General features: G+C 34.6%; 2 protein-coding genes across 3 annotated transcripts; one reads left to right on the plus strand and one right to left on the minus strand.

Annotated features, from left to right (window-relative positions):
- Positions 1 to 8,515: 8,515 nt before the first annotated feature.
- Positions 8,516 to 14,913, minus strand: LOC147532445 (putative pectin methylesterase CGR2). 2 transcript variants are annotated; one of them, XM_086647282.1, is made up of 8 exons: positions 14,812 to 14,913; positions 14,085 to 14,381; positions 13,441 to 13,626; positions 13,307 to 13,346; positions 12,956 to 12,994; positions 9,999 to 10,373; positions 9,388 to 9,443; positions 8,516 to 8,908 (listed from the first exon to the last, which is right to left on the minus strand). In XM_086647282.1, exons 3-8 carry the CDS (start codon positions 13,561 to 13,563, stop codon positions 8,756 to 8,758), a joined length of 786 nt encoding a protein of 261 aa, XP_086503408.1. In that variant the 5' UTR covers positions 13,564 to 13,626; positions 14,085 to 14,381; positions 14,812 to 14,913; the 3' UTR covers positions 8,516 to 8,755. The 2 variants fall into 2 exon arrangements, with proteins under 2 accessions (XP_086503408.1, XP_086503409.1); XM_086647283.1 differs by lacking the exon at positions 14,812 to 14,913 and having other exon boundaries at positions 13,441 to 13,620.
- Positions 14,914 to 20,475: 5,562 nt separating this feature from the next.
- LOC147532446 (DUF21 domain-containing protein At2g14520-like) lies at positions 20,476 to 25,755 on the plus strand. Its single transcript, XM_086647851.1, has 11 exons — positions 20,476 to 20,971; positions 21,553 to 21,629; positions 21,740 to 21,823; positions 22,305 to 22,418; positions 23,145 to 23,231; positions 23,408 to 23,547; positions 23,633 to 23,720; positions 23,849 to 23,922; positions 24,575 to 24,702; positions 25,106 to 25,347; positions 25,447 to 25,755. Exons 1-11 carry the CDS (start codon positions 20,794 to 20,796, stop codon positions 25,486 to 25,488), a joined length of 1,254 nt encoding a protein of 417 aa, XP_086503977.1. The 5' UTR covers positions 20,476 to 20,793; the 3' UTR covers positions 25,489 to 25,755.
- Positions 25,756 to 27,108: the final 1,353 nt, after the last annotated feature.

The raw sequence follows: 27,108 nt of genomic DNA on the forward strand, positions 1-27,108 counted from the left end.
CATAAGTTACATAGATTTTTACATGAGGATATACGCCAACCATCATGAATGGAATCATAACCTCCTGGATTATAAAGATATACCCTACTTGAGGATATCCAGAAAAATGGTCGCATGACAACGTGCCACATGGTCGGGAGCAGATGACAATCGCTATTTTAGCCAATCTGGAAATCTATCGACGACTTTGTCATTCTTTGCAGTGAGATCATTTCTGCAACCTTTTCTTCTGTCCAATAATCTCTCAATGTCATTATATTTGATGACTCTTCTCAATTATTTGCATATCCAGAGAATCTTTATTGACACTTGACAAGTAGACTTTTAGAGTGTTTGTTAGCTATAGAGAGCCCCATTGGAGATGCTCTAATAGATTTTTTTTTTTTTTTACTACTTTTGCATATTGAATTCAATAGTGATATGTGTACTAAGTAGAGATATTATAGAGATCTCTATTAGAGACAAAAAAAAGTTTAGAATGTCTTTATCTTAGAGTTCTTTTTAGAGTGTTCCATTGGAGAAGTATTATATTATATTTTCATGATGTAATCAAAGTATTTTATTTTACAAAAACGTTGATTAACCAATTCTAATTCGGCCACAAGTTTACTCTCGACAATATCTTCATTTAACAGCTCAATTTTCCTCTCTCCTTCTATGGATACTGAGTCAGTATGACATCCAAAACCAAATGAGACCAAAAAAAAAATGAAAATTAACATGTGAAGTGAAACAAATGGTCATCCCTAATCATTTATAGGAAAATGATTTGTCAAGGAAAGCCATTATTCATTCTCACATGAGGGATTAAGGAGGCAAATGAATCGGTGGATGGACCCACAATGCCATGTAAACCGGACCAGGGTTTGCTCCCTAACCGCGTTGCATAATAAGTTTAATTTCCACTTAATCACTTCTTCTAATTACACAATTAATAATCTTCATTACTTAATCATCTTTTCTACGTATATACGTATGTTTCTTGAATTTAACTTCTCACTTTTTAGTCTGATTTAATCAAAAGTCAACCGTATAAAAAAATTTCCAAAAAGCAAAAAAAGAAAAGTAAACGTATAATACATTCACACTACATGATGACATATGATTGAATTGGCTGAGAATTTGATTATTGGAAATTAGAAATTATATTGGATTTTTTGAAAAAAGATTTTTGTTTGACCTATAGTTTATTTTCTTGCACATCTTAGTACAGTTCTCATGACTCTCATTATACATATGTAGTTTGACGGATGTGTACTAATGTGTGATAAACGTCTAGTTACAATTACATGCACATTTTCCATAGCATGTACTATTGACAATGATGGAAGAGTCGATTTAAAAAAAACTGATAGAGAATTTAAGGAGAATAAATTTCGTTGTACGAATGGTCAAATCAAAAGACATTTACGTTGATTATCTATGATTTTGAATCGGCATTTGAGAATTATGAAGATTTGATATTTTCGTTCCAAAAGACTTCATTTAGTAATCTGGATAGAATCGACCGAATAACTTCAAGTTATTTTATACTATTAAATGTAAGCCACATTGGCAACCCAGCTAGATTTTGAGTATGGCAACATACTTCACAATTTTCTGGTTAAATTCTTTTGCTCATGATCATGGTTTTACACATTATGAGAAGATGCTCATTATGAGATATGGTTCTTAGATAAAAATGAGACATGGATTAGACTTAGACACATGGTTGAATTAAATAGTTGATGACCTTGTATTATTGATACTCGACTGGGCCAATTCATCTGCCCAGGGTTGCCCCAAATATTGGGGAAGCCCCAAGCGAAATAAAAAATTGGGCTCTAAATAATATATTCTATGGAAAAATTAATAAAACCGAACACTGTTTTTTGAGTATTTGAGCATTTGATCTCTTGGACAGAGTCCAAATTCTTAACCGTTAAGTTATAACTTAAATCATTTTATAAGTTTGTTTACAATATAGTACTAATTATTATTTCGAAACTAACGTACAAAATTCAAAATATGAAGTCTTTCATTACGTTGCAGCTTAAAACGACCGCTTTAGTCTACCTGAGCTCGAGCGGCCGTTGATCGGCCCCCATAATATACTTGTCACAAAATCAATTATTACACCCAGTTAAAAAACACACGAAGATGAAGAAAGGACTGAGATTTGAGGCTATTTTCCTCAAAGCTTATACATCTATTTTGACACTTTATTTTCGTTGCAAGACATCTAGTTTGGCATGAGACACGTTGAATAATAATTCTCCCTCTATCTTGAAAAGATGCACGTTGTAAAAGAACCTCTTTAGTCAAGTTTTCCAATTTGTATTGTCAATCTTTCGTGAATATATTAGGTTGTAATTTTTATCACTAATATTAAGTAACTTTTCTGCGAGTATCCATCATGCATTTATGGGCAAATAACAACAATATTTAATATCTCGAATAATTATCAATTTCCTTTTATTTAAAAACAAAATCAGCGTAAAAACTCTCCCCATATATGAATTCGGCCGCGCACCGGAAACTTTATATTTTGGTGAATATCATGTCTACGCGTAGAATAATTTATACATACTTACATATACATATATTATGTTTTTTGTTTGGTGGGAAGTATGTAAGTGTATATATATTATACATTATGGTTTTTGTTTGGTGGAAGGTATGTGAGATTAGGAAGGAAGAAAATAGAATGATTGGGGGTGCATGTGGAATGTGGTTGAAGAAGGGTTATTTAATCACGTGATCACCCTCATTATTGGGTGACCCACATATCCTCCAAACCCTACCTATACATACTCAACTTGTAAATTTAGTTATTATATAAGGTCCGGGAGGGGGACCTTCATATATATATATTGATGGACCCCTAGTGTAAATATATATGGACACACATTAGCACCACCATCATGCATGGACCATGGTGACAAGCTAACATGATGGGCATGTTAGCCCCATCCCTAGTTGAGTTCCAAGACGACATTTATATACACTTCATCTCATTTTGTCTTTCTTCGCCTAATTTCGCTTGTTTTAATGATATATGGATATAGTTCTTGCATGCTGGAATGGTGTATCTTAACATTTACTGAACAAATTTTAACAGTTTCGTCAGACAAATGTATTTGAGTAAATGTAAGTATGTAACAGTACTATTATTGGTATGTTTGTTTTGATTTTCATCTGCGATATCTTTTTTCTATGAATCGTGTTCAGTTAGCGTTGGGCCTTATTAAGAATTTTAATCCAAATAAAATTTTACTAGGTCTTGAAGTTTTAAATTAACCAACCAACATACTTCATAAGTTTGAAAAATGTTTTTTTCTTAATCTACTCCTTGTTGTTTGGTTTTGAATTTGAAGTCCTCTTTTTTATCTCTTAAACACCACTTTTAAGCAAAAACTTCAAACCTTGTTCTCATCCATTCAAACTCCTAGAGAGAAGGGGTAAAGGAAATCAGATATAATTACTTCAAATGGAAACCATTTCAGTCTAAAAGAACTAATTCAAAATGTTAAAAGTTCCATTTCTTTGGAAATTAGCTGTTTTTATATACTATCTTCTATTGAAATTAGTTACTAATGCAGCAAATTAAATCGTGCCGTGTATGAGTTCATTTGTAAATACATTGTCATACGTATTTCTTCGCTCCTACAAGACTATATAAGGACTTCTACTTTTTAAGTTATACTTTGGTTCTTATCCGCAGGAACTTTCTGGTAGATAAAATTTCTATGAAATTCTTGTTGTACATTTATCTGTTTAATTAGCTTGCAGGGGCCTCCAAAAATAAGAAAGACAGTGACCCAACTTGTCTATTCCCTAGTCATTTCCAAAGAAAACTATTTCATTTCTTGAGAATTTATTTGTCATTTAAAGGCACTTTCATTTGTGCTAAAGTGGAATCTTTGTTTATACCCGACCACATTTCTTGAGTTGGGGCTGGCTTGTTTCGTTTTATTTTTAAGATCTAGAGTCATAACCCAAAATCATTGCATCAGAAGCTCTTGTTATCCTTGCGGTCTGGTTCTCGTTTTTGTTGCCTTGAACACTAGTCGGTCGCCAACTATCATTGACTCAACTGAAGCAGATGCAAGAGCACTCAAGTTTGGATTGGTTGATTGGAACCTATTACGGAAGAGGTATAATGATCATATTCTAAGTGTAATGAGGGTGTAATAATAAGTACTTAAGTAGTGGAAAGTGAGAGTGGTGCCTTTAGAAAAGAGGTGCGTTTATACTTCTGTAGTTCTGCTAAACTCCTAAGGCTGCTAGTTTTGGATGGTTAGAAAGTTTGTTACACTTATGGTGTGTTTGGATGGTGGAATCATGAATCCGCGGATTCATGAGTCCATTGGATTCATGATTCCACGGATTCATGAATCCAAGTAACATTTTTTGGTTTGTTTGGCAACTAATAGGAATCCTATGATTTATTATTATTTGAGTATTTTCAAACGCTTCTTTAAAAAAAAATATTGAATCAACCTTGTTTTCGGAACTCGTTTTTTCAAATATTGTTTCATTCGAGAATTCTCCGTCTTCTTCGTAAAGTTTTTTCGAAACTGCTTTTTAACTTTTTTCGTGAACAATTTTTTTTAAAAAATAGGTTTGCCCAAAAGGCATATTTTTGTCGAAAAAAATGTTCCACAAATTTTTTTTTTCAAAAACCATTTTTTTCGGTAACTGAAATTTCTTAAAACTTGTTGTTTTACGAAAATCATTTTTACCCCCGAAAACTGATTTTTTTTCGAGTCAATTTTTCTTTAAAAACATGTTTGGAGGAAAAACTGTTTTCAAAGCAAAATATGTTTTCTGGAAAAAATCGGATCTCGGAAAAAAATAAGTTGGGGAAGAATCAGTTTCGGGAAAAAGACGGTTGTTGAAAAAATTGGATTTTGCGAAAAAAAATTTTTTTGGAGAAAAACGCTTTTTTGAAGAAAAAATTTTTTTTTGGGGAAAAAATGATTTGAGCCAGGATAGGCAGGGCGCCTTCATCAGCTACGGGCACCAACTGACTCACATAGGGAAAAAAATGATTTCTTGGAAAAAAAATCTGATTTTTGCTGAAAAAATGATGTTTAAAAAAATAATTATTTTGTATTAGGAATTTTTTTTTTTGCTTTAAGTTTATTAATCTAAAATCCTAACAAATCCTAGGGGATAGGGTGAGATTTTGGTCCAATACAAATTTTGGAATTAGGAATCTTAAGATTCAAGAGTCCTAGGATTCTTGGTAGCCAAACAGACCAAGGATTCATGATTCCTACCAAATCCCACTTTTAATAGGAATCTTGCAACCAAATACACCATTAGTGACAATCTTGCCTACTTTCACCCTATCTCTGTCTCTATAATACTTGTACTCCATAATTATAGAGCTCTCTTTCTCTGATCAAACAATGAAAAACATTTCTTCTCAAATCTCACATGGTATGAGAGTTCTAGGTCTTCAAACTCACCTCACTACTCAATAATGGAGGAATCGAGCTCAAACACAGTTCCAACTTCATCTTCCTCTTCTCATATTCATCTTCAAAATCGTACTCTGGCAAGTTTTATTATAGTATCTCAGAGCCTAATGTAACAAAAAAATTGTTGTGGCGTGGTCAATTTGCAACCGTTCTAATAAGGAATGATCTAATAGTAGATGGTGACTCCACAAAAAAAAGAACTAGGATAAGTAGATGCACGGACGGAACCAAAATTTTTGTTAAAGGAGGGCGGGAGCAAACTATTCCATTCATAAATTAATTTGAGAAATTTATATAGTAAATCTATTCATAAAATACCACCTAAAAATATCAATTAAGTCATAAAGATTAAGGAACACAAATAAAAAAATAACATGAGATTTTTTTCTTTAATGTATCAAAATGGAACCTGCCACTCCTTCAAATCTCTAAAATCGTCTATGATGGAACTTGTGCTAAACTTCTGAGCAATTTCATTTTCAATGCACAAAATGATAGAATCTGAAAGAAAATTATCATCCATCTTGTTGCGTAGCCTTGTTTTAATTATGCGCATAGATGAGAAAGATCGTTCAAATGTTGCAGTAGAAACATGAAGAGTTAGGACAAGCTCCATTAGTCGATAAAAAAGAGGGTACCTCATTGATTTTCTTGTCTTCACCAACCATTAACACAAATCGGAGATCATTGTCAAATTTTGCACTGTGGTCATTTTACTACATTATGTTTATAATGTTGTAGTTGTATTCCCAAATGCATCTTCTTGTGATCTGCGAAATCTTGTGGATAAAATTTATCTACCATATTACACATGTCGTCGATCCTAAAAGAACTGTAAACTTCACGAGGAACCAATGTTGAGCTAAGAACAAAGTATTTCTACTGAGTTCTCATTAAACCGACTATTAACTCATGCAATTAACAAGCTATTGCAACATAAAAAATATCTATCCTGTAAAATTGTTCATTTGTCAAGTTGTCTTGTTTTTTTTTGTTGAAATAAGTTGTCTTGTTCATAAGGAGCTTTATTTTTCTTCCAACATATTGAGCGTTCATATCTGGAAGATCTATGTTTCATGCCTCACAAAATGAACTTATCTTTGCAAGTAAAACATCCCATCCGACATCTCTCAAATTTTAGATTAATATTTTGGTGGAATAAAGAAGTTCCATAGCACCAATATGGGATGAATAACATTCAACATCCGACTCAGTATATTTAATATTTCTTATATTTAAGATTTCTTGTATATCGTGCATCTCTAGTCACAATCGTCCATCCCATAGGTTCAGTTTAACATATTTCCTATTTGATGTTGATGTTCATTACATTGTTTATCAAGAAACCAAGACCTCGTTAAATCTTACAATCAATCACGAATAATATAACCGGATCTAACCCTCCTTTATTCCATTAAACCTAGATCTCACATAAATCTATGGAGGTGCTTAGGATCTAACAATGAAGTCAAGGATATATTGTTTTCAGTAAGAGTTTTATCACATCAAACTATCAAAACACTTGCTTGGTGCTTTGATCTCCATATTTGGCATCTACACTTGCATTCGTAAAACTCATGGAAGTTTATCTGACCACATCTCTTTACTGATTTAGAGTCTTTCTCTTATAACCTATTAGTATTTCTCTCTACTCATTCATTCTAAGCATCATCCTTTCCACCCTTTGTATGTCCAATTTACTGCTGGTTACTCACATTTGGTTCTCGATTCTTGGTAATTAGCCTATTATCTACAAGTGGGCGAGCTTATTGCTCATCAAATAAAGGTTTTTCTCACCTGGGGCTTGATTATGTTTAGATGGGTTCATCGATTGACCTTGTGGCTCATGAGTTCACATCTCTATTGTTCGGATATTTATGTCCACCTTCGTCGCCCACCTTTTGTTTGTCATCTCAGCTCAATTTTTGTCGAGTACTTTTGTGTTTGATTCCAAATAGATTTAACTCTTTATCCAGGTTCCTTAACATTTTCACTTTCACCCAATCTCGCACTTCATTTGCGATTATTTGTTAGATTAGCTGTGTATTTATACTCATGCTATAACAACGATCTCATTTACCAGGTGTCTGACCTGTTTCTACTTTGTAGACTCGTGCGGATATGGTCTCTGTGTTTGGAGAATACTGGCGGGATAACTCAAAACCATCATTTGGTTTCTTCTTGCAGACATCCTTGTTTGTGTTTGGAACTTTGGGTGTCCGTTTAATCCATCTTTAATGTTACAGGAAGTTAGGTACACATTTCATCTTTCAATCAACCAGAAGGACTCTCAAGATCAAATTTCATATCATTCTCAAGATGAGTTGTCAGACTCGCAAGCTACAAGACGAAGAATGATTTACTATTCGAAGTTATATTATGCATTTCCTCATTTCTGTAATTTTGTTTTTGTACTTTGATTATTGTAATAAACTTTGATGTTTAATGAATTTCCTTTCAACAGAAGAAAAAAAAAAAAAAAAAAAAAAAAAAAAACAAGACCTCAATTTTGATTTTGTGCAACAAACTTCTGTAGCGTTCTAGTCCATGAGTCTCTTTGAATAAGTGTTGAATTTAGAAAGTTTTCACGATGTTATTTCAGAGGTAGATGGGTCAAACATGAAATAGTTAAAGTTACATTTGATGGAATCTTGGGTAAGTTCAGCTAGCTAGCCATCTGAGGAAAAAAAATGTGCCATGAGGTCAAGTTCCAAAAACATGGTAATGTTTTTTCCTTTTTATTCGACCAGACTCGTCTATTTCAACAACAACAACAACAAAAATAACTTGCCTAAAGCTGATTTATTTTGGTCAAAACACCACTCCTTTCTGCATATTTGAAAGCTAACGCAAATGGACTCATCGTTGCCCCGAGTCGAACAAGAGAAGATATTCTGAAATCATCTCGAGTCGGACCATTCAGACGACCTTAATTAGCCTTTTAACCCAAACTTCATGCTTACAATCTGTGCATGAACAGATAAGTATACACTTCAGATTGAGCTTATTAGAGATAAATCTCCATCATAGATGCAACTTAGACAGGATTTGGAGAGAGACTAATAATTCACCAATTACGATTCCAGTGGAAACCAGTTTATGCTTCCCAATTTGAATTACCATTAACAAAATATCTAGAACAAAATAAATAAATGTAACTTTTGTCACAATCGATTGTTTGTTTACCAAATTTATAATTTACCTTCTGGAGAGCATATATTTCATATGAGATCTGAAGAAGAATCGACGAATCTTCAATTTGGTGAAGATATCAAAGTTTGAAACTTTTAGTGATATGCACTGAGGTGGAAAACTTGGCAGCTTGACTTGTATGAATTTTTTGTTGCAGCTTGCTCAAATTTCTTAATGGCAGATTCATTCTCTTCTAACCCAGTTTGAACAAAATATCGTACCCACCATGATGAGCTACGTAATTTAGCCTTCACGTGGAAACATTACAGTATGTCATTTTCTAACACACAAACAGGTTTTGTTGATCTTTATAATCAAATATAAAATATGGAAGAACGAGTGTGCAAATAAAGAATAATGTCAACAGATATACTAAAGGATAAATGGAACAAGGGGGGAAAAAGATTTTGCGTATCATATGGCATTTGAGACTGATGCAACTTAGATGTTTAACATGTATATCGAAAACAGGTAGGTATAGGGTTTAATTTGTGCATTTGAACTAGCTATATAGTTCATATAGAGGCGAATTGGGCCAACGCGATAAGATATTATACATAAAAGGATAAAGCTTTAAATAAAAGGAGGTAAGGAATAGCTATGGGGCCTATGGCACCGCACAATTCATTAGAAGCTTGTAGAGCTGTGTTACTGCCCTAGGTTAGAAACACGATAGCATTTTAAATCTAGAATGGTATCGTAACCCCAAAAGCAACAAATAACTCACTGGTTTTCCAAATCTGGATAGCTCAGCAACTTTAGCTCTTGCCTGGCCTGGATAACCTGGCATATGAAAGTGGCAGTGAGATTTCAGAGCATTTTGATTAACTCTGCTTGAACTTAGAAAAAAAAAAACAAAAAACAGAGGACTGTAGAATGAGCTGAGCTTGTGGTTACCCAAGTTCAAGCATCAGCTAATATTTATTTAGGAACTAAGCCAAACCATAGTAGATATTGGATTTATGTTTGCGACTTTCTAGCTGAAACCAAGTGGCAATGACTGGACTAGATTTAAAATCTTATAGGACTTCTAACCTAAAACCAATTGACTATGAGTGGAGTAACCTCAGGAATCTCAACAGTAAAAGAATTTTTTTTTTACTAGAAACTATCAAAACTAAGTTTTTTCAGCTATCTACTAAGGAAACTATCCAGGTGACCCTATTACCTCTTTTCAGCTAGTTTGTCAAGGGAGGACCAATTTGCCACTAAGTCATATACAAACTTCAGTCTTAGGATCTCAGATGGTAATGATTTATACTTCATATTATTTGAACTTACCAATGCACAAAATTAAAAAATAAAATGTGAAGTTCTTCTGAGTTTTTAGTGTATTACCTGCAAATATAACAAGACCATCAATGGATACCCGTGCTAGGTCGGGGAGAGTCTTGTTGAGATACTTTGGAGACAAGTAATCCAACGCATCTGACACAATGACAAGATTAAAAGACTTTTCTCTGTAAGGTAGAGGAAACTTAATGTCAGCTACACGGACAATTCCCTTGCGCATTAAACTCTTGCAGTGACCATCAGCATCCTCAATCTCATATGGTTCGACACCCCATGCTTCAACATCCTCTTCTTTAAGTAATTTAGAAACTACTGAACAGCTGTCTGGGCCTACATGCAAAACTTTACGCATGCTTTCACCATAGGCTTTCTTTAGAATGGGTATTGCTGTTTGAACTTCTAATGTGCATGAAAGACCACCTATATGCAGAAGCATCCGTTAGAACTTTCAAAATGAGGATGAATAAAACAAACAATTTACAGTATTGTATGGTAGTTTCAAGGGACTGCTCAACCTAAATCTATCATATTATCAAAAATAGGATACATAACTCAATACCTGCGAAACAAAGAAACAACAAGGTAAATTATTTTTTACTTGTTTAACTAAATCAAACAAAGATGATTAGAACTTGTCCCTTTTGTGATAACTACTTTAACCTATCCACAGAGAAGCTCGTTTTGGTAGAAACTCGATATAAGTAACAGCTTCACAAAATCTAGAGCAGTCTTTGCTTGTAAATCCCAACGAAAATTTTGGGCTATTTTCACTTGCTCAAGTTGCAGTGAGAAGTAGAACACATTGGGAGGAGTAAAAAATTAAGTGTTGGTCAACACTCAACAATGGTAGAAATGAAAACGTGATGAATTTTCAGAAAATTGGAGATGAATAATAACCTTGTGAACTTAGAACTACATTGTTAATTTCCCTGCAGAGGCTAGTGGGTCAAGTGGGGCCTAACGACTAGCTCCACTCCGGAGCAATAAGAGTTACACGGCCCTATATATCGTATATAAAATTGATAAAGCTTCATAGCATAGATCAAAATTAGACATCTCAAGCTTAGCATGGTGTCGGGCTCTTCTCATGTGTGAAAGTCATATCACCTTTCAAATTTCAATATGTAAGATGCATGTTAACTATTAATTATTACTCACATAAAACTAGAGTAGGACAGTTTATGCTTAGCTATGCAAAGAGGAAACATTTGACGTTAATAAGTCCATCTTATAACGGTTAGTTATTTAGTAGTTCCGGTTGGTAAACTGGCTTTTAATGGAAAATAAATAAACGTCAAGGTATTTCAAGTCGTGTACGGATAGAGCACCAAATTACAAGATAATTATCATAAAGTTTGATACCTTCATTATCACCAGGCCCGGTCCTGGGCCCAAAGCAGGCAAAGCCTCGCTTTGGGCCACCACCTGATAGGGGCCACATTTTAGTAACCGATTTTAAAAGCCCCCACATGTTATAACTCTTATAGATAGACTTTAAGGGGCCCCCAAAAATTTTAGAACATGATGAGGGGCCACATTTTAAAACAAGAGTTTAAAGGCCCTCACACCAGTCCAGCCCACACTTCTTGTTGACCCATTTATAACTTAACCCTAGTGTTAGGCTCCCAATCCTTTAGTTCCATACCTCTTCTCGCCAAAATTTTTATCAACAACCCACCACCGTGAAAGATACCAACAAGATCTACCCCGCAAGGCCACAATCATCCGTTGTCCAATCCACCAATGAACCACTCATCCACTCTTTCTAAGTCCATCACCACTTCTCCGCATTTAATATATAGGACGTGTTTATTTATATTATTATATATTACAATATTAGATTTTTTTGCTACAAACTTGTAATATTAGTTTTTTTTTGTTGAAGGAACTTATAATATTAGTTGGTATTATATTATATTGTAGAGTCGATACAAAAGAAATAATCGTGTAGCAGATACTTAACTCTTTTTTTTACCTCACTGCTAAGTTTTTTTTTTTGTTGAAAGCCTCATTGCTAAGTTATTTCATTAATGTTCGTTACTTTTATTGTTATAATGTAATAAGGATATGATAATTTGAATTCTACTTTATTAATTTTCGTCTTGTTATTAAAACAAAATTAATTTAAGTTTCATTTTTTGGATGGTTTCTAATATTCTTTTTTTATGTTTTTAGTTATTTCTAATTAGAGTTGCCAATAAGCTAGGGTATTTTCAACCCTCCTAGATACTAAAATTTATTTACAACAAATCAAATTCTTCTCATAATAGGAAGCTCAGAATGTGGTGGCTGGTAGCAAAAAAACAATTTGATATTTTCTCCGACAGTATAAAGCGTAAAACAATGTTATATACATAATGTATTTGTCATCTGAATTAGATAAATTTTATTTTGCCTTCCATGAACCTAAATGACCATTATTGTTGGGAGACATCTACATCCGATCTAATATGAGATTTTGTAGACACGTAACTTTAAATTATGTTATGTAGCGATAGCTCTTGCGACCATATAATCAAGGTAATTTTGGAACTAAAATTACTTCTTTGTTTCAAGGCATTGAACAAAGCCCTAAACTTTTCATGCTTAGACCAAAGGGTGGGGAAAACAAAAAAAAAAAGATGGACCAAATATCCTCTATCCCATTTTAGCATCACACGAGGTGAACCATGTCTCACAGGCAAACTATTGATTAATTAATGGGAATGATGTTATATATGCATTTTTGAACGAAGTTTGGATAATGGGAAAGATGTTAAGTTTTTAATTATATTTTCATAGGATGGGCTTAGGGTCGACCTTAGGTTCGGAGAATTTAGGAGGAAATTTGAATTTGTGTATAATATAGAAGGCCCCAATTTTAGATTTCGCTTCGGGCCACCAAAAACTCAGGGCCGGCCCTGATTATCACGTGTGGGTTTAAGCACCAATTTGTAGAAATGGAAGCAACAATAACTAGAAAGAAAAATAAGAAGACGAACAGAAAAACTCAAAATGCTTACCTTCAACTTTACTCGCAGCTTCTCTGTTAACATGTCCACCTGTCATGTAAAAGATATAAGTGCACTCAACGAAATAGGAAAAAAGACATCATGTCTAACAATAAAATTCTTTTTGGTATACACGTAACCATCTTCGAACAATAAAAGTGTTAATCTATATATTAACTACAATGTAGTTCATATGATAGCATTTACATAGAAACAGTTAATAACTTCTATCTATTGTGAATATTTGTAAACATTTTCGGTATACAAGTAAACTGTCCAAGTAACAGTATTTGAAGTTCACTTCGAGCTGCTAAATACACAAAGAAAAACATTAAAGTGCAGTTAGCAAGGATTCGTACGAACCTGAGCCACTATATGAATAACCAATAAGAAGAAGTGCACCCTGAAAAATTTCATAGAAACAAAATAATCAGGAGTTGGAATTACAAGTCATGCTAAATTTTTACAATCTAGTGTACATAAGAAGTGAGGCATACCACAATTACTAGGCCGACAGATAGCAACGGGGAAGAGCGTGACTTTTGGTTCAAGGAACCTACAAATGGTATACTTCCACTCTCACCAAAGCGACGAGCAGGATTTCCTGGCCTTCTTGACATGGTTATCGATCCAAAAGAATATGACTCCACAGAACGTTATTCTGCTCGAAAACAGAGCTGAAACTACGATAATTATTGAAAAAAATTATAATCTGCTGATCAAACTCCAAGCTTAAAAAAAATCGAACAAAAAGATTCCAACTTTCAACACTGACAAACAAATAAGATCCAATTAGAATAACAGCATTAGGATATCCGAAATATCATTAACCAATTACTGAATTTCAACTTAATTAAGCCTTTAAAGTACCAAATATAGAAGAAATCAAGGGGAGAATGACTAACTATAAACTCATCTCGTTAGATCTGTGCATTCTAAACTATCTTTTCTCATTGAAACAGAAGTAACCGTATCAAAACGAACTCTAGACCTAAAAATTCAGAATAAACACGGCATTCTTCACTAAATTTCAACAAAGGACAAATAGACGAACAAGTAAAAGTATCAGATCAGTAAAAATCGTAATGAACAAATTATGAAAACAGATTGAAATTGAGATGTTATTAAGTTCAGAAAGTACCTAAATTAGAAAAGGAAGAAGAAGAAGAAGAAGAAGAAGAAGAAGAAGAAGAAGAATAAGAAGTGGAGATCTAAAAGTCGGAGGAGCTGGATCTAGATCTGGTTTCTTTCTACTCTTGAATTAAGCAGCTCACCACCATAGATAACTGAAAGCTAGAGAGAGAGAGAGAGCTAGAGAGAGAGTGTGTGGGCTGTTTTTTCTTAGTTTCAGATGCGTTTATTTCGTTTGTATGAATATATATGTAGTTTAGTAGTTAGAAGAATGATTTGTAAATGTTTTTCCTATTTTGTGTGTATTCTGGAAGGAAAGCTAAGAGCATCTCCAATGGGACACTCAATCTCTAACACTTAGAGTGCCACATATGACTCTTTGGAGTTTTTGTTAAAAAATCATCTCCAATGAAACACTTTCTTAGACACTCTATTATGAGTTGGACACATTTATTATAGAGTGTCTAGAGAGAGAATCTCTAAAATGAGAGTGTCTACTTGAGACTCTCAAAGTGTTACTTTATTATTTCAACCAATAGAAAACTTTGCTTTTCAACTACTTTTTATCTATTGAATTGAAGAGGGACATGTGTATTAAGTAAGAGATTTTAGAGATCTTCATTGGAGACCAAACAAATGTAGAGTGTCTCTATATTGACACTAGGAAAGAGAATCTTTATTTGACACTTGACAACTAGATTTTTAGAGTGTTTATTAGAGTGTCCCATTGGAGATGCTCTAAGAATTGGTCCATTGAAGTTTGAAGCTGGTAGCAATTGAGCGATAAGGAAAGGGGGAGTGGGATAATAAATGATGCACCGTATTTGAGACTGTCGGTGGTCAAGTTCACATAATTTTTTTTTTTTTTTTTTTTTTTTGTTGAAAGACATAATTTCCTTATTATATAGATTATCCTCATCCTTTTCGTCTACAATTATAAGTAAAAGGTCACGACTTTGAGACATCCAAATAATATTCGAAAAATAAAGTTTTTATCAGTTAAGATTGATTCCTAGAGTTCTTTACTTGTAGTCTAAAAATAATTTGATTATTTTTCTTACCCTTTTGTTTTCATTAACATTTTCATCTTCATCATACCATCAGCCACAAATTCCGACAACCACTATCGCAACTTCTAGCCACCACCAACACAGAGTATCTGAAGGGGTTAGGAGCACTACTAATTTTACCACTAGGACACATCTTCCCACTTCGACGAAAATTTTGTCGAGCCTATTGTTATTTTCTTGGTTTGATTCGAGTCTTCACGTTCTCTGGTTTACTTGTTAAAACTGAGTTTTTGTTCTTAGTTGAAATAGAATAGTCTGGTTATATTTTGAGATGTTATTCTTTTTGTTTAGTCAAGCAAAGTTTCTGGTACTCGAACCAGAATAGTCATTTTCTTTAATTATTAAAGAAATCTACAACGTTGTTGTCTGACAATAAACATTCTTTCGGACATAACCGAGATAAAAGAAAAGTGTGTAAGTCGAAGCGATAATGGATTATCTTTCCTTAAAACATTTTACACTCATATAACATTACCAACAATTAAGCGCATGTCTCTCCGGATTCAACAACTTGCTTTCAGGGTTGTGATGGTACTTTACGGTTCTGAAAGCGGACGAACCATCGTAAGCAATATGAACTTTTTGACTTGACTTTCTGGACTCCTGACTTGATTTTTTGATAATGCCTGACTTCTGACTTGGTTTTGAGATAACTCGTGACTTCTGGCTTTGTTATGAGATAACTCCCGAGTTCTGGTTTGGTTTCAAGATAACTCATGACTTCAATTTTGTCTTATAGGCCCAATCAGATGCTTTGAACTCCAAATTCTAGATTCGATTGAATACTCTTGATCCTAGAATCCAGATATACTAGAAAGCTCTTGATTCTAGATTTTAGATGTACTGGAATGCTTTCGGTTCTATATTCAAGAGGTAATAGAATGCTTTCAATTCTATGCTCTTGATTTTATCTTCCTAATTAAGGCTTATAATCCAGATACACTTGGAATGCTTAATGGATTCAGAAGAGAAAGAAAGACTAAAAGAAATCCTTCTGATATGCCAATTGAGGTGTTATTCCAGATATATTAGAATGCTCCTGACTTTTTCCTTAATTTGATCATCTAAAAGCACGGGAAAAACAAAATGGAATTTGAAGTTGATTTGGATTCAATTTATGGGAATCGAATAGATGTTAGCATTTGGGGAGGTGCTTGTTCTCTTTAGGGGCGTGTTGGTTAAAATAAGAAAGGAACGCTTCATGAGAAATGTGACAGTTGGCTTGAGTTAATTGTCGGCTACAATATGAGTCGTTAGATCAAGAAGAATGGCAGGAAAAAACACCATTTATTGGATCTAAAGGATTCTTCCGAAAGAATCAAGAAGTAAAAAGAATTTGGTCGTTGATTAGGGCACTTCAGAGCTTTCTAGAAGGTTGCCCAAAGCACGCCCAACAAATAAACGCGAGTCATCAATCTCTTTAGAGATGAACTAACTTGGAACCTTAGATCTTGGCGTTTTCTTCTTTGCCAAACGTACCCCGAATTAACTGTTCATTTTCTCGTTTAGTCCCTCAACTAACCAAATTTTCTCCAAAATTTAAACTTAAGTATATCATCCATCCAAAATCGAATTTGAGTGGTTTTTGGATCTAAACTAAAGAGCTCGACAAGACGAGATATACTCTGTTTACGAGTTTGACAATCTAATTCGAGCCAAAATTGTTTCCGATTATAACACCTATAATAATAGAAGATGAACTATCAATCGTCGAAGCTAGAGAAAAGCTTTTGGGGTGTTCACAAATGTTGAATGAGAGTGAGACAATTAGGAGGGTAAGACTGGTAGAGGAAGACCGGTTGAGTAAGTATGTGAGACAGATGTAACGAGTGGTTAGAGAGAGTAAAAGAGAAATAAAGTTATATTGGTTAAAAAAAGATGAGCTAGAGACGGTGATAAAAGAGATGTATTGAGTGGTCAGAGAGATACAGAGATGTTGTTGGGTTAAACAAATATAATAAAGGTTGGTCGATGTTTTAGGGAAACAATAAAAGATTCCAGGGAAGAAAGTGGAAAACTCAAAAATATTTCACCAAACGCACCTTACAAGTCGCCGACAGAAAGTCGTCAGTCAGATATGGCTGACGACGACCAACGACTTCATCATCTTTTGTCTTCCTTCTCTCCCTCTCTAAGTTTTGGAGAAGGGAATGGTCCCTTCGCCAGAATCCTTCGTCTGGTGCGAAGGAAGGGTTCCTTCATCTGGTTTCCAAACGAAGGTTGTCTATTTTTTCAGACGAAGGTTGTCTGGATTTGGACTCTAGATCCACGCGAAGTTGTCCGGTTCTACGAGACGATGCTTCGTCTGGTAGAACCAAACCATCTCGTATGATTTTCCAGACGAGCCTTCGTCTGGAAAACCAGACAAAGTTTCCGGCTAGAGGGTCCCCCCTTCGCCAGAACCATAAAAGAGAGTAGAAAGAGAGGGAAAGAGAGAGGGAAGAAGAGATAAAAGAGAGAAGAAAGAAGAGAGAGGGGAGAAGAGTTAATGGTCGTCGGAGTTGATGGTGGTGGGAGGGGAAGATGGCGGAAGAAGAAAATAAAAAACATTAAAAGTGGGTAGTGTTTGGAAGAAACAAAAAAAAAATTGTTTCCACCCAAAACTTTGTGCCTCGGAAATTTTTTCTTATTTCTCTACAACACCGACCTAAAGGTTTTACACTAGTAGCTTCACATCAATGGAACCAGTAGTTTCAAGTTGGTGACACCAATAGCTTTGTGTTGATGGCATTGACAATTTCGAATTGGTGGTCATGTATAGCTAATGGTAAAATCGTGCTAGCGGGTATACAAAGTTATTGGCATAAACTAACTTAAATCGGTGTAACACTAACAATGGGTTCGTCAGGAACTTACAAATTTTTGGAGCTTTCTTCATCCATGGTAGTTTGCTAAATAAGAACCCGCTTGAACTTACAAAATGAAATACGTCACCACAATAAGGTGGGTGAAAATTTACGCTAATACCAGTACATTTTTAAGATTGCGCACATCTGTGTGGAGGAGATTCTGGTGAGGTGTTCGGAAACTTGAGTTTTTATAAGATCTAGGGCTTGGAAGAAAGAACATAAAGTGGGTGAAATAACCTTACGTGGAGGCTTATATTTCATCCCAAGGGGAGCTGGGGAGATGCCAATAACCAAGTGCGGTCAACTTAAATTGACCTAGTCAATTTAGTGTTTGGAGGTTCAATAACAATTTGAAGAGACGCCTTTAAAACTTTATTCTAAGGGTCCGTTTGTTACGTGAAAAAACGTGGTTGAGAAAGTCGTTTTCTCGAGAAAATTGATTTTTTGCTGTTTGGTATGGCTAAAGTGTGAGAAAGTCGAATTCTTGTTTGAGAAAAAAAGGTTGGAAAAGAGGCCAAAATATTTTCCCACTAAAAACATGAGAAAGCTGATTTCCCACCTTCGTCAAAACGCGCCCTCTCTCCTCTCATGTTTATCTTCTCTAACTCGTTTTCTATCTCTCAATCTTTGGCCTCTCCTTCTCAATCTCTGATCTCTCCCTCTCAATCTCTAGTATCTCTTTCCTCTTTATAGCTTGGACGATCTAAACAAAAGCCGAAGAGGGTTTTTCGTTCCCTCCTATTTCGCCAATTTGCTTCGTCGATGGGGAAAGAGGAAAGAGTTCAGGTTAGCCTTTTGGAGTGTTTTTTGATTCTCAGAATATTTGTTCAATTTTGCAAAATTGTTTTGTGAAGTCAAAGAAGGAACCTTTTTTCCCCCTCATATGAATTGTTTGAGTTTCAATTTTGCAAGGTATTACTGTCAACTCTCAAAACCCTGAAATTTCTTCTAATTTATACTGTTGGGTTTTTCTTTGATTTTGAGATTCTTAGTTGAATTTTATGAATTTGGATTAGTTGATCTTCTAGTGGTGATTGGTGTTCATAATTAAGATATGATTGACTTATTTGAGGGAATTCTTTCGTGATTTTGTGAATCTCTTCTCTCTCTAAGTATAGGAAGTACAATTCTTTGGTGATTATGATGTAATACATTATATCAATAACTAGGTTTTTGATCAAACAAGGCCGGATGAAAGAGAGAGATGTATTACTTCATAACATTCATTAGGCAAAAATATGAATATATCATTCTTTAGGAAGGGTTTCTGCAACTATCAAGTTGATGGTAAATCTAATACATTCTTTAGTAAGGGTTTCCGCAACTATCAAGTGTGGAAAGATGTGATCACCTAACAAGTATTTGTGGAAAGGTGACACAATGAAATTTCTATTTGTGGAGTAGCAGAGCGGGGAAATCGGGTTCTCATTACGACCCTAACAGTGATTTGTTCGTGCCGAACGAGAGGAAAGATGTGATCACCTCCACTTTGTGTTGGACATCAATGGCGGGATTACTTGTCGGTTTATCTTGTACAATTTGTCATATCCAGATGCTTAAGCTCTATGGAGTTCCTTACTGGATCTTTGTTATGTGGTTGGATTTTGTGACTTACTTGCATCACCACAACCACAAGAATAAGCTTCCATGGTATCGTGGGAAAGAATGGAGTTACCTAACAGAACGGGGATTGTAGGATTCAACATATTGATTCAGGAACTAATCCTCAATGCGAACCCGTGCCTTCATCCGTCACTTTCTTTTGTCTGCATTTTTCTTTGTGTAAATGTTATTAGATTCCTCGTAAAACAATACTGATGGTATCTCGTAATAGCATCAAAGCTATGGAATGTGATTGAAACCTAGAGGACCGATGTCCTTCTTGTTCACCTAAGTCTGTGTTGTGACCCGATAAGAAAACTATAAAGTACCGAACAAGTTTAGTTCTTATTGTGGAATTATGTAAAGATCATTATTTCGTCTACTTGTTTTATACACTTAAACGATTACTCTGATATATATCACTATCATAATGTATGTAATAATGTGTTTGGTTATCTATTTGTTTTGTTGAATTATGTAAAGAGACTTTTAGCCGGATTTTAGTCTTTGGATATGAAAAAAAATCTTCATCTTTATATTCTCCAAAAAATCTTCTGCTTCTCCAAAATTGAAGGTATCATCCCAACATTGCTACTGTAACTGATTTGATCAAACAAAAATTGAAGGTATTATCTCCCATTGACATTTTAATCAAAGTGGTCAGCCCCAAACTGTTGTTCACGGTCTCCCTCTCAATTGAGTTTAGAAAGGAAGAGAGACCTCTAAGACTGTGGGCACCTAAAATACAATGCATAATAGTAATTTTTAAAGTGACTCATAACCCTACCAAACACTTGAAAGCTTGATTTCACATGTGAAAGAATTGACTTTCTTACCCATTAGAAAATCCAACAATTCCCGTAACAAACGGATCTTAAAAAAAAAAAAAAAAGTTGTTGCCATTATATATCCATTCCCAAGACAGACCCGTCTTACTAGTCATTCACAACTGTCAAAAATAAAGTTAGTTTCCTTCTATCTGTCTATTTGACTCATTTTCTAACTTTCCTCCATAACAAATTCGATTCCCTTTCGTCTTCTTCTGAAAGTTTCTCTCACTAATTAGAAAGATAGTGGGATCTGATTCTTCAATTTCTTTTGTCTATTTTGAGTACTGTGTAGTTTAGGATAATTAGGGTTTTAATATACTCCATATAGAAGAGGAGAAAGTAGATCGATAGAGAGAGATAGAAATAGAATGGCGGTTGAATATAGTTGTTGTGAAACACAATTTTTCATTCATATATTGATTATTATTTTACTAGTTTTGTTTGCTGGATTAATGTCTGGACTCACATTAGGGCTTATGTCTATGAGTCTTGTTGATCTTGAAGTTCTTGCCAAGTCTGGTACTCCCACGGATCGGAAACATGCTGGTAAACTTTTCCCCCTTTTCTCTTTTTCTCTTGCTTTATTATCTATCTGTTGTTTATGAAATTTAGCTTGTAATTTTGATCATCATTTTCTGTTTCTTGATTTTGAATGTGTTCAATTAATCTCTGGGATGGAAATTTTGAGTTAACTAATGTTTGAATTGAGTTAGGAATTAATGATAGTGATAATATATTATTGTAATTTGATTAGAGGGACTACTCATCAATATTTGTTAATTTACTTGATGCTTTAGGAAGTGATTATGAAATCTCATGAATCTCTCAATCCATTTTCACACCAAAGTAGAGTTTTGTTGGCTGAAATGATTCACCGTTAAAATTAAGTTACCCGGAAATGATTCGCCGTTAAAATTGCGAAAGAGTTTATTTGTTTCAAGATGTTGGATCGAAGTAGTCAATATTGGGAACTTTTTGCCATATTGGTCAGAGGCGATACATGATATGGGTGATATTAGCATATTACTAGAAATATCAATGATATTTTGGATTTTTTGCATATTAGGAACCCTTTAACTCGCTCCTCATCTGGATTTACGGGAAATCTTATTTTGTTCTTGTAACAGCGAAGATATTGCCAGTTGTGAAGAAACAACATTTATTGCTTTGTACCCTTCTAATTTGTAATGCTGCTGCCATGGAGGTAAGTCTCTCTAGGATAGGAAGTCTTAATCCGTAAAGGCTTATCTTTTTTTTTGGGAAACATGTATATGAAAAGATTACTTGCAACTGAAAGTATTGTTTTTGCGACAGACACTCCCTATTTTTCTTGATGGTCTGATTGCAGCTTGGGGCGCTATATTGATCTCGGTGACCTTGATACTCTTGTTTGGAGAGGTATGCTAACTCTTAACTATATCTTTTGAACTTTGAAGACGATACTTGCACCTATGAGGTTATGACAGATTAGTGGATAACTGAAGTTCAGGATGCCAAATGTTGCTTGCTTGTTAGAAACGTTGATTATCTAATACCTAATTGAGAAACCTAGTTGTTTGATTCATTGTATAGTAGGTTTGAGTTCCATGACTCAATATGCTAATCATTGGTTGGAGTACTGGACAACTTAGCTCTTTTTCTATTCTAAGTTCTAACTAGCACTGCTTTATAAAAGACTATCATTATAGTACTACAGTCTACACATACAAATAAACTATTGGGGTATGACAAACACTTCAATTTGGTGAGAGTTGATTTGGGGTATGACAAACACTTCAAGTTGCCTGTATGGTCTTTTATGTTTGGATGTAGTCTGTTAATGTGATTGTTTAACTGATGTAGTCAAAATGGAGTATAAAGTCACTATTTCTTTTACCAGATAATACCACAATCCGTTTGTTCAAGACATGGTTTAGCAATTGGGGCTACAGTGACTCCGTTTGTACGTTTACTTGTTTGGATCTGCTTTCCTGTTGCATATCCCATAAGCAAGGTAATGCTGATTAGTTTTTGTTCAACACTTAATGATATAATATTTTTCTTCCAATGAGTTGATTTTATGTCAGAGAGCCTTAAGGGTTAACTTAACCTGTACAAATTTCAAATATAGTAGGAATACGTTACACTTATCTAAGTAAATATGCAAAAAAGGCTTTTCATAAATTCTCTTTGTTCAAGGTGACCCTGAGACTTCTCACCTAGTTTCACATTGAACTAGCACATGGCCCCCCTTTTATTCTTTTAGATAGTGTGCCGTCAGAAATGGGAACCCCTCCTTGGTTGTCAGGTTATATAAAGAGTCTGAATTTTGAACATTTCCTGTCTATCAGTGAAACATTTATATTTCGGGCACAACTTCCAGTAACTTACGGATTCTCTGTATATAATTCCTACCTATATTTCTCTTTCGAACCCAACCCATTGGAAATTCCACTTAAAAAATCTTGGTCAAATGATGAAATACCCTCTAAAAGACTTAAATCACAAACATGAAAATTTTGCATCACTTGTTGTCCAGCCCATGTCACAAGACCCAGCCCTTACGGCCTTACCTATGGTAGATACCCTATAAAATGCGTAGTTATAGTAAAAAAATAGATGTGATATCACATTTTCATCCAGTGATCTACTTGTAAAGCTTGACTGTCAGAGTTTTCAGAAGAGTGTATGTGGCTAACTTGAAACGCATTGGTGTGCTAATTCTTTTTTTGACTTCCAGCTACTAGATTATTTGTTGGGGGAGGGACATGTTGCTCTTTTTCGTAGAGCAGAGTTAAAGACACTTGTTGATTTCCATGGTAATGAGGTAAGCGTAATAAATTGTTATTTGTTAATTCTCTATTCAGTCTAAGTTTAAAAAAAAGAAAATAATTGGTAATTGTTTCTTTACTGTTTTTTGTTAATAATTTCTTAGTATCTGAATATTTCTTATACGAGAGTTCCTCCATTTCGGCGTAACGTTTAATGCTCCCTATTATGCAGGCTGGAAAAGGTGGTGAATTGACTCATGACGAGACGACCATCATAGCTGGAGCACTTGAGCTTACAGAGAAAACTGCTAAAGATGCTATGACTCCTATTGCTGAAACTTTCTCCATTGATATTAACGCAAAACTTGATAGGTTTGCACTAGTTTTCGAGTTTGATGGAGAAATAAGATGTCTATTAATCAAAGTTGTGAGATGCATTATATGTATACGTGTGCAGGGACTTGATGAGATTAATTTTGGAGAAAGGCCATAGCAGATTACCTGTTTACTATGAGCAACCTACAAATATAATTGGGCTTATTCTGGTAACTGTTATCAATTTTATTTGTTTTAAATAAGAACTTGAACGAGCTTTATGCACTTTTAGTATCTTATGTAACTTAAGAAATAGTTTTGTGATTATGTACTTGTCATGAATTATTATGGAATGTAGGTTAAGAATTTGCTAACCATACACTCTAGTGAGGAGTTGCCTGTCAAGAACGTCACTATTCGAAGGATTCCAAGGTATATTGGTTAATTTTAGCATTCAAGGATGATATATTTACCTCATTTCATCAGAAGCATTTCCTGTGGAGTTGAAAACGTGAAATAAAGCTTTCAAAACTTAAGATTTGTTTGGTTGCAAGACCTGTGGTCCTGAAATATTATTTCTAGCGATTCCAAGGGAATATTCTCCTTTGGTGGAACAAGAGAATGCATTCCACGCAATTAATGATGAAACTCGACTAGTATTTGCTGATTTTGGGTTGTGTCAACACCTAAACCCATGAAATTGAGATTTTGCCTTACTTGTTTACCAAAAAATACCAAATTCCATTAAATTAAGTGATCAGTAGCAGTTCGTTATGTATGAGAATGTCTGTTCTTATTAGGGAAGACCTCAAGTTTGAAAATTAGAGACATGTTATAGATTTAAAGTTTCTTTTACTTTCCTTTTTAATGTGCTAGTGGAATTAATTCATCGAGGAAGTTATTTCGGACTAGTTCTTTTTCTTTTAATATTCTTATATTGAGATGGATCTTTATTCCATAGTACTTTGTATAATGCGTCATTTTACCTTAACACTGTATCTTTGAGATTAAAAATGTATCATGAAAGTTGAATTTACATATTGAACATACAAAGTGATGTTTCGAGACATGTTTGCGTTGCCAGGGTTCTAGAGACTTTGCCTTTGTACGACATATTGAATGAGTTTCAAAAAGGTCATAGCCACATGGCTGTTGTCATTAAGCGTCGGGACATGTTCAGGGAGCAGCAAGAAAACAATAGTCCAGCTGGTGGTAAGCAGAAACCATAAACTATATATGTTGCTTTGAAAAGCTTTCCATTATCCCCTGATATATATAAATTTATATATATGTATATATTATAGGCATGTTTGTTAGAAAACAAGCCCTTTCCATCTGGGCTTTCTAATTTGAATGAAAGGGAAACTTCTAATATGGTTAAGTCATTGATAAGCAAGTTTTCCTAGATATATATGGCAAAACTAGGAATTGCCAAAAAATTAGCAACTATTATAGATTTCATTTCGAGCAGTAACGCGAATGTCTAGGTCTCGGTTCACATCATCACCACTTCAACAAAATCAAAGTTCTTAATTGGGTGTAGTTTTATTTTGTTTAGTTTAGTACATAATATATCTCCATGTGGGCTGGTGTCATCTGTCATATGATTATTCAGATAATACCTTGAAAGAGGTGAGGTTGGAAATTGATGGTGAAAAGAAACCGAAAAGTCTGAAGAACAAGAAATCATTCAAGAAGTTGAAAAGCTTACCTTCCAATCCTACCAACTCAAATCGAGGCAAGAAGTGGGATTCAGATGTCCTTCAAATTGATGAAAATCCTCTCCCAACTCTTGGTGAAGAAGAAGAAGCAGTTGGTATAATAACAATGGAAGATGTTATTGAGGAGCTTTTACAGGTACATACGTCAACATTATTACAGTTTTCTGTTCATAGTGTGAAAGATTTGTATGAAGAATTTTTCATCGTTTATGTTTCCTTTTTCCCATTTTTTCAGGAAGAGATATTCGATGAAACAGATCATCAGTTCGAGGATTAATAACATCGGCGCTTTCTTTCATCTTGTACTATAAGTTTATAACTACTATAGGCAAGACATTTTAGGGAAGAGGGTTTTTTGTCACTATAATACAGATAAGCGACAAGATATGAACAGTTTGTTTGGTGTTTTATTGATCTCATGTGAATCTGCAAGTTGGAAGTGACTAAACTGTTATTTTGAAATTAAAGTTGGCAAAAAGGGATTGTAATGGAAGAATGATATATTGTAATTTGTAATTGAAAATTTCGAGATCTTTGTTCACCATAGCTATGTTACCTGGTAAACAGATCACTGTGTTACGTGGTACGGGTACGGATATGTCGGTACACCTAGGGGTGGGAATCGGGCGGTTTCGGACGGGCTCGGGCAATATATAGTCGGGCTCGGGCGTATCGGACATGAGTAGTACTAGCCCGAGTGTGGTTGGCGGGGGATCGGGCCGGACATATGTCTCTTTAATCGAGCACGTAGCCCGCCTGCCCGAGCGGGTTCCAACGGACTCGGGCCGGACGGGCTCGGGTAATTTGAATAAAAATATTTGAATTAAAAATATTAAAAGATAAGAATCTTTATAAAATAATAAAATAATTATTTTATTAAATAATTACTCTAATACTCAATCTCCTTGTGTGAGGAAAGTGAGAGAGATGTTTGAAATAGTTGGGAAGATGAATATATATAACTTTTTTCCGTTTCTTTTGTCTCAAAGGTATGGGACTAAAACATAATCCATCACAAACAAGAATTGAAGACCACTTTCTTTACCTCCATTCATCTATTTAGTCCCACACCTCTCATCTTCTCTCATCTTCTAAACTATTTATTCTCACACCTCTATACATCATTGTTTCAACAAAGCATGAAAGCTTGTATATCCGAGGAACTGTTTAATTAATTGAAGCCTATTCTTTTGACTCCAATTTTTTCCCACTTTCAGATTTGTGTAAAACAATTCTGGGTTTTTGTCCTGTGCAACTTTGAGTGTAAAATTAGGTTATTTTACAGTACATGGAACAAACCCAAATGAAACGATTTGTTGTCTGTTTAAGACTTGATTAATCCTAATTTGATAGAAGTAATCTTTGATAATTCTTTCAATTTTGGTTTCTGAATTAGTTTGGGATGTGAATCTTATTAACTCATCTATAATTTTCTTTTACAGTACATGGAACAAGAGTTGAAAAAACTAGAGGATACTGTCCGATCTATTCACGAGGAGATGTTTTATCTTCGAGAAAGGTATGTAAATGTGATAAACAATAGAGATCCATCTTTTATTTCAAGTAATAAGAACCCCATAGTGAAAAATTCGATTATGGAACGAAAAGGAGAACACAAAGAAAAAAATGGATGATAGTTAACTAGTGCTAGAGCCTGCTAGACCATGTGACCTTAACAAACTAAAAAAATCGAGACCCCAAGACCATTTCCCTAATCAGATATAGATTCCATTCGATGGAATTTCCATCCGTTCTAGTAAAAAAAAAAAAAAAAGAACCCCGAACCCAGGCCTTCAATTTTCGAACTACCAGGCCACAATGTGTTCCTCATGGACTTACTGGTTTGCCGTCTTTTGCTTGTTTTCTGTTGTGGTGGTTCAGGGAGGAAGAAATGCAG

Source organism: Eschscholzia californica, unplaced genomic scaffold (assembly GCF_041429995.1).
Source record: "Eschscholzia californica isolate CP2 unplaced genomic scaffold, dmEscCali1.0.p SCAF_6, whole genome shotgun sequence".
Lineage (NCBI taxonomy): Eukaryota > Viridiplantae > Streptophyta > Magnoliopsida > Ranunculales > Papaveraceae > Eschscholzia > Eschscholzia californica.

Excerpts from the sequence above, each read along its gene's own strand:
- LOC147532446 (XM_086647851.1), top strand. The coding sequence starts at position 20,794 with ATGGCGGTTGAATATAGTTGTTGTGAAACACAATTTTTCATTCATATA. Across the intron at positions 22,419-23,144 it reads TTGCATATCCCATAAGCAAG|CTACTAGATTATTTGTTGGG; the intron begins GTAATGCTGATT and ends TTTGACTTCCAG. Across the intron at positions 23,721-23,848 it reads ATATAATTGGGCTTATTCTG|GTTAAGAATTTGCTAACCAT; the intron begins GTAACTGTTATC and ends TATGGAATGTAG.
- LOC147532445 (XM_086647282.1), bottom strand. The coding sequence starts at position 13,563 with ATGTCAAGAAGGCCAGGAAATCCTGCTCGTCGCTTTGGTGAGAGTGGA. Across the intron at positions 10,374-12,955 it reads AGCTGCGAGTAAAGTTGAAG|GTGGTCTTTCATGCACATTA; the intron begins GTAAGCATTTTG and ends TTCTGCATATAG. Across the intron at positions 9,444-9,998 it reads TGGTCTTGTTATATTTGCAG|GTTATCCAGGCCAGGCAAGA; the intron begins GTAATACACTAA and ends TTCATATGCCAG.